The 7579-nt window shown below is 53.9% G+C and overlaps 1 protein-coding gene across 1 annotated transcript in view; it reads right to left on the reverse strand.

Moving 5' to 3' along the window:
* Positions 1-1800: 1800 nt before the first annotated feature.
* PPP1R9B (protein phosphatase 1 regulatory subunit 9B) overlaps positions 1801-7579 on the reverse strand; it is a 49090-nt gene continuing 43311 nt past the window's right edge. Inside the window, exons 8-10 of the mRNA XM_006023322.3 lie at positions 6733-6962; positions 5942-6038; positions 1801-4814 (exon numbers count right to left, since the gene is read on the reverse strand). Of these exons, the coding sequence (XP_006023384.1) occupies positions 4761-4814; positions 5942-6038; positions 6733-6962 (381 nt within the window). The 3' untranslated portion in view covers positions 1801-4760. The remainder of the gene's footprint in view (positions 4815-5941; positions 6039-6732; positions 6963-7579) is intronic.

The raw sequence follows: 7579 nt of genomic DNA on the forward strand, positions 1-7579 counted from the left end.
GGAGGCTTGTCAGTGAGGCCCTAAAGGGCCACAACCCAATGGAGAGGGGAGTTCAGGATGAGTGGTTGCTCCTCAAGGGAGCAATCCTGGATGCGCAAGCAAAGTCCATCCCATCTCGGAGGAAAGGCAGCAAAAGGGCACAGTAGCCCCCCTGGTTCTCCAGGGAACTGACGGACCTTCTTTGTCTTAAAAGGAAGACCTACAAAGGATGGAGGACTGGAACCACCACCAAGGAGGAATACTCTTCTCTGGTCCAACCTGCAGAGACCAAACCAGGAAAGCCAAGGCTGCGACAGAACTTCAACTAGCTACAAGTATCAAGGAAAACAAAAAGTCCTTTTTTAGGTATGTGGGGAGCCAGAGGAAAAGCAAGGGCAACATTGGACCCCTGCTAAACCGGATGGGACAACTGACAACCGATGCCCATGAAATAGCAAACTTGCTAAATGTGTACTTTGTGTCAGTTTTTCACCAGTCCCATGGGACGCTCCTGCCCACTGTGGGTCAGGGAGGCCCGGGTGAGGGAGATTCCTTGCCCTCCATTGAAGCTGACCTCGTGAAGGAACACCTTGACAGGCTGGATACCTTCAAGTCAGCCAGCCCTGAAGGTTTACACCCCAGGGTACTCAAGGAGCTGGCAAGCATCATAGCTCAGCCCTTGGCACGGATCTTCGAGAACTCCTGGCACTCTGGTGAAGTGCCCGAAGATTGGAAGAAGGCCAATGTGGTGCCTATCTTCAAGAAAGGGAGGGAAGTGGATCCGGCAAACTACAGGCCCATCAGCCTGACCTCTATCCTGGGGAAGGTCTTGGAAAAGATTATCAATGATGCCAGCGTTAACAGACTAGCTGACGGCAATATCCTGAGGGATAGCCAGCATGGGTTTGTTGCCGGTAGGTCTTGCTTGACCAATCTCATTTCCTTTTACAACCAGGTGACCTATCACCTGGACAAGGGGGAAGAGATTGATGTCATATATCTTGACTTTAAAAAAGCCTTCAATCTGGTATCCATGATCACCTCTTGGCAAAACCGGCCAACTGTGGCCTTGACCTCACCACAATCCACTGGCTGCGGAATTGGCTCCGCAGTAGGACCCAAAGGGTGGGGGTTGATGGAAGTCAATTGTCTTGGTGCGCTGTGATGTGGGGTCCCTCAAGGCTGTGTCCTAGGGCCTATACTTTTTAACATCTTCATCAATGATGTGGACATTGGTGTCAGAAGCGGACTAGCTAAGTTCGCCAATGACACCAAACTCTGGGGTAAAGCATCCACACCTGAGGACAGGAGGGTGATCCAGGCAGACCTTGACAGGCTCAGGAAATGGGCGGACGAGAACCTGATCATGTTCAACACCGAAAAATGCAAGGTTCTCCACCTTGGGAGGAAAAACCTGCAGCATCTCAATGATAACTCTGAAATTACCTCAGCCAGTTCCTTGAGTACTTTAGGATGCATCTTGTCCAGCCTGGCTGACTTCAGAACATCCAGCTTCTTCTAAGTAATCCCTATCCTGTTCTTTCACTCTCAAGGCTGCTTATCTTTTCCCCTGTCCTTGCTGCTAACTGCACTTACCATCTGATAGCTGAAGGCATTGAATACTTCAGACTCCTACATCAATAGATATAGAATACAGATATACACACACGTGCAAATACACACACACACACACGAATACCAGTCAATTCTCCTCCAGCCAATGACAGCAGCACACTACACCCCATCACACACAGCACAAGTCAGGATGGCGCCAGCAGGGAGGGCGCATGTAGAATAAGAGGCACAGGGACAATGAGGGTCTGTATTTATCTGATATGATCTGATGAGAGGACATTGCAATACAAAACCAGAAACAATACATACATACATACATATATATATATATATTATATACATACACATTTATACGTGTGTAAGGAGATTAAATAAAAATTTAAGACAACGTCCCATTGCTCTGTCCTACCCATCAAGTTTGCTTGCCCTCCGGAGGTCTCTGCTCTCCGCACTGCCAAGTCTTTTAATACTTTTTTGCAAGTTCCACAAAGAATCCTGTGGGGGGGCTCGCTTCCAGTCCAGCCCCCGCACGTGGCCTGTCCCACCCAGAGGGCCTGTTCAGAGAATGCAGCTGGTCCCTGGCAGGCTCACCAGAGACCTGGATCCCACATCCAGTCACTGTCGGAGACACAGCATTTCGGGGCATCAGGAAACAAATGGAGGCAGAAGGAGAGGGGGTGCTGCTGCCATATCCCCAGGGGAGAGGGCATCAGTTGGCCCTGTAAAACCTTTTTTAAGTGGGCAGGTTTGTGGGGAGAGAATGGACTGCCCCCCTCAAAATATCCAGCTTACAAAGGAGGGGGGAAAAGTTATCCCAGCCACATATAAATACTGCTATTTTTTTATTATTTACACTTTAAAAGCAATATTTTGGCTTTTAAAAAATCAATTCTGGGGGGGAGGGTTGTTGTCACTTAAAAAAAATACTGTCTGGCCTTTCTGTGAGTGGTGGGGTCACCTGGGTCACCTCTCCCGCATGCCAGGGTATAATACTGTCAGGCAGGTGCCCAGTGAAGGAGGTGCTGTTGGCTCCCAAGGGTGTGACTCCATCTGCGGAGGGATACACCAGGGGACTAGAGATAAGGATATGGTTCCCAGCTGGCAGCACCCTGCCTCCCATGATAACAGTCAGCAGGGAGAGTAGGATGTGGACCCTGGCTCTTGGGGGCAAGGAAAGGCAGGCCAAAGGGCCCCACTTTCAACAAGGGGCCATGGGAATTCTTTCTCCATCTTCAGGTGATCTCAGGGCCCCAGTGCAAATGAGATTCCTTTCCTTAGAGGAAGGGAGGGCAGGATCAGCCAGCCTGCAAGGAAGGAGGACTTTCAGTTTAAAGCAACACTGCTTAGTAATTTTGATGCCTGTTAAAGCTTTGCTGGCACCTTTGTTTTAAACAAAACCTGCCTCCAAATGGCCAAAGTGAAAATAAAGCACCATCATCACCGGGGGCAGGAGCTAAGCAGGTGATCCAGCTGACCTAAACACAGAGTATCAAGGGGAGCCATGATTCTGGGCTCCATCCTGGTCCTGCATGCTGTCACCCCTGGGGCAGCCCATGTCAGTGGCAGCACCAACAGCCTGGGCTGTAGCTTGCCCCTGGGAGAGGAGAAGGAGGCCCTGGGTGGAAGCTGGGTACTGAGGACAGGCCCAAACCCAGGAGCTGCCCTTGGAGCAGAGAGTGCACAGCTGGGCTTGAGCAGCACCTGGGTAGGGAGCTCTTGGCCCAGGCTGCATCAAAGCACTACTCTGGGTTGCCAATGTTAGATGTCCACTTGGCTGCACCTGTGCGTGTGGGTGGCTGGGAAGGCAGGGAGGCCTGTATCCAGCACTTCAGGGAAAATTTGGGGAAAAAACAGGAAACCAAGAAAAGCAGATGGACACCAAGGCCTTTCCAACACGAGAAGACTGCAGCGTGACTAAGGTAGTGTGGTGACAAAGGTGGCACAGCGCAGCGCTTGGATGGGACACAGCCTCCTGCCCTATGCAGGGTGTGAGAGCACCAGATCTCCGTGAGGCTTTGCACCCATCAGTTCCCTGCGGCTGGTTCTGGGGTGCGGCCAACACCCCCTCCCAGCCAAAGCAGCACCAAGCAGCATCCCAGCCCCCCTGCCAAGGGCATGGCAGGAAGCTAGAAGCAGGCACAGCCCCACCCCCCCAACCCTCATGTTCCTGCTGTGTTCCTCTTCCAGCCTGCCCCAACATGGCTAAGTGCAGGGCAGCCTCTACAGCCAAGGCCCCTTCACACAATCCATGTAGCTCTGTCCATCCTGCTTGGGAGGGAAGGGCAATGCAGACAGGATGCACGCACCCTGGCGTGCTGTTCACCTGGAGGGTGTTGCCTGGATCCCCCTGCCCTGCTGCCTGGCAAAGATCTGCTTCAGCTCAGGCCTTGTGGTAGCATACTGAGATCATCCAATCTACCAGGGAGGCAGATCTGCACTGGAGAGGCCATGATTACAGTCCAGGCAGCCTTCCAAGGTGGGCAGGGGCAGGGGTCTCCCACCTGGCTCAGCCTCCACAGCACACCTGCAGCCTGCCTCCACTCTTGGCGCTGCCCAGTCAATGCCTTGAAACACACAGGTTTCCCACCACCAAACAAGACCCAGAGCATGACAGACTGCGCCAGGGTTAATAGCTCCAAGGAGAGGAGAGGAAAGAAATCAGCTTCCCTTCCCCACCCCGGCCCTCTCCACAGAGGCTCTACATGGAAAGAATCGGGGGCAGTTCTTGTCAGCCTGGTTCCAGTCACCCCCATGCCCCTTGACAGGCTGGCATGGGCCTAGGGGGTGCAATCACCTGGCTCAGTCCAGTCCTGATCCAGCAAGGCTGCTGCAAAGTCTCATCAGCAGAAGCAGGTAAGTGGGGGGAGGGGCAGTGTTGGCATTTGCCCTCCCTCCCCCTCCAGGATCCATCCATGAAGGGGAGCAGAAGCCCCCTCTCCAAGGCCCACCCATGCAGTGTCATTCAGGACCCAGCTGGACAATGCCAGAGCCCCTCCCTGCACCTTCGATCACTGTCCTTCCAAAGGGCTGGGAGGAGGAAGGGAGGATTCTTCGTCAACCAGCAGTGGTTTCCATGTCGTCTCTCTTCCCTTCCCCATTGTGGGCGATGGAGGGGAGCTGGGGTGTGGGGAGACGGGACAGGGAAAAAGGGAAGGGTCGGTGCGGGGAAGGAAAAAAACGTCAATTGCTTCAAGTCCTGGGCGGGTTTAAGTCGGGTTGGAATTTTTCAGGGTCTGCAGCTTCTCCTCCAGTTCAGAGATCTGGAAATGGGCAGAGGGGCGATGTTATAGGCAAAGAAATGGGGAGTAGAGGAGGATCTCAAGGGCCTTGAAGGGGTGAGGCTAGGAGCCAGGTGGGAAGCGGCTGCTGCAGGGAGATGTGGGGAGAGAGAGGCAGGGGGTGGGTGGGTTGCACAGAGGAATGCAGGAGGCACTGCCGGGAGGGTCTGATGCCAGGGTAGAGGGAGCCATGTGGAAGCCATGCGGTGCTTTATGCCACACATCAAGAGGGTGCTGGGAAAAGTTGGGGGGTACTGGGAAGGGGTGGGACTGGGGGTACAGTGCAGGGAATGAGTCCTGCATGCAGGTGCTGTTCTGAAAATGCCCTGGCCCGAGCCCGGGGGATGTGTGTCTGGATGGGCCCCTCCAGCAGCTAATGGGCAGCAAGGGGCACAGATGCCAGCTGGGAGGGGAGGATGCCTTGGCACATTCCCTCCTGAACCAGGCTTGATTTGCCCAGGAGCCCAGCAGAGACAGTCAAACTGCTCCCTGCCCCTCACCAAGGCGAGGCAAGAGGTTCATGCCCAGTGGGGGACACAAGTGGAGTTTGCTTGCCTGCACCCATGCTAGTCAGCAGGGGGCACCTGCCTGCAGGCAGCAGAATGGGTACCCAGTGCCTTCTGGTTCACTCACTCCCTGAGGAGGAGAACCATCATAGGGTGCCTGGGGACAAGAGGTCACTCTCTGTCCCCACCAACCCACCATGGAAGGGGGGCTCCCCAACCCACCCTCTTCAGTAGGAAGCCCCTCATCCCTGTCCAGGTACCCACTGATCATGCACTAAGATATAACCTGGGATTCAGGATCTGGTAGGGCTCGGAACCCAGCATGACCTGGCATGACCCAGGATTAGGCATGTGGGTCCCATTAGGAGTGCTCCCATAGGAGAGCTGATATGACCTCCTGCCCATCACCAGCAAAGGCCACCAATCCAAAAATGAGGTGGAGAATGCCATGTGTGGTGGCAGTTCAGAGTGAAGTCTGCATGGGTGGTACAATAAGCCAGCCTGTAAGCCAGGTCCAGAGCCACTCAGTCAGAGCAGGGGCCCTTCTCCCCTCTTCCCACTGTGGTCTTAAGGGAACTCCACGCCCTGGTCCCCGGTGCCCACCTTCTCCTGGAGCTTGTCAATCTCCTCCTTGTGAGCCAGCTCCGACTCCTCCAGGATGCGTCGCTGGGCTGTCTCCTTCTTGAGGAACTCGATCTCCCTGCAGGGTAGGGGTGGGAACAGGAGTGGGGTCAGATGCCAGTGGCAGGGAAAAGCCTTCCAGTGCATAACCGGGAGGGCCAAACCAGTACAGAACTGTTTTACAGGAGGCTAGATCCAGTCACAGGGACTCTAGCCCTTGGCCCTGCTGTGTCAAGAGGAGAATCCACTCGCAGGCAAGAGTAGCAGGCTGTTATCCTCTCGCATGGAGCAGCCACTGGAGAGCCTAGATGACGAAGGCTGTGCTTGTATGTGTTCCACCCTTGTAGAAATGGGGTGAAGGGGAGGGCATGGTTACTGGAATGTCTAAACCACCTCTTTGGCATGGCAATCAGACCATTCTGGGCCAGGCAGAGCATCGAATAGCAAGGAGTGTCCAGCATCCGTACATCCAAGTTATCCCTACTGGGGTACCTTTATGTGAGGCTGAGCTTAGCCAGTCTCCTGGCTTCCTTGAGACAGAGACCAGAGCAGGCAGGTCCCAGACCCAGGAGATCTGGGAGCACTGATGCTGGGAGACCTATAGGCAAGGGGGATCAGAGACCCCTAGTCAGGGAAGTATAGGGATATGAGATCACAGGTATGGGTGATCCATAGTGGGTGGGAATCTGGTACTCCTAACCTAGTAGAGCCATAGAAGATAGGGACCTGAGACCTTAGTGTGGGAGATCCAAAGGATGAGACCATGGCCTTACTTCTGCTGGTACTCCTTGATGAGCCGCTTGGCCTTACTGTACTTGCGCTCCAGGGTCTGATACTGGGCCTGTGTCTCCTTGAGATGCTCATCCACAGCCTGGCACAGGTTCTGGGCCTCCATCCAATACCCCTCCAGCTTCTCCATCCGCTCCTTGTTCTCCTCCACACTCTGCTCCAGCTGTGCCTTCTCAGCACGCCAGCGAGCCTTCTCCTGCTCAATGGATTGCAGCTGGGGGCAGAGCAGAAACCACAGGGCTCAGGAGCCATGGCACATGAAGACCATGGCACAGATGTTATGTCTCAGCTCTGTGTTCTCGGGCAACCCTGGCACAGGATGCAGTCTGTCTGACTCACCCCCCCTCCCTCCCCTCCTCTACATAAATGAAACTGATTAAGATGCAGTGAGAGACACACCTAAGACCCTCCAGATAAGGATGACAAGAGTGAAACAACTGCCCTAGGTCTCATTTGCATCCGAGATGGAACCAGATGACCATTGATTTACATGAGAGATGGAGAACAGAAAGCCTGAAGCAGAGACTGCAGTGAATTCTGGGACCAGAGAAGCGGGGGAGCACTGCATGATGGGGAATCTGTGCTCCAAATGTTAATCAACCCATGTTCACACACACCCAGCTCAGCATTTATCAGACTAGTTCTAATCTGGATTTACTAAGGACTTTTCACCCCCCCCCAGACACACACACACAGCTCTAAGTTTAATAGGCATCTCAGGCTGTACATTCCCCGGTCCCACTATGGGAGGCCTATTTAAACTTGATTGACTAAAACTCGGTTCCCTAGTTAGGGAATGCTGAGGCAAGAGACCAAGTCAGAGGGGGTATG

This window comes from Alligator sinensis, unplaced genomic scaffold (assembly GCF_000455745.1).
Source record: "Alligator sinensis unplaced genomic scaffold, ASM45574v1 scaffold520_1, whole genome shotgun sequence".
Lineage (NCBI taxonomy): Eukaryota > Metazoa > Chordata > Crocodylia > Alligatoridae > Alligator > Alligator sinensis.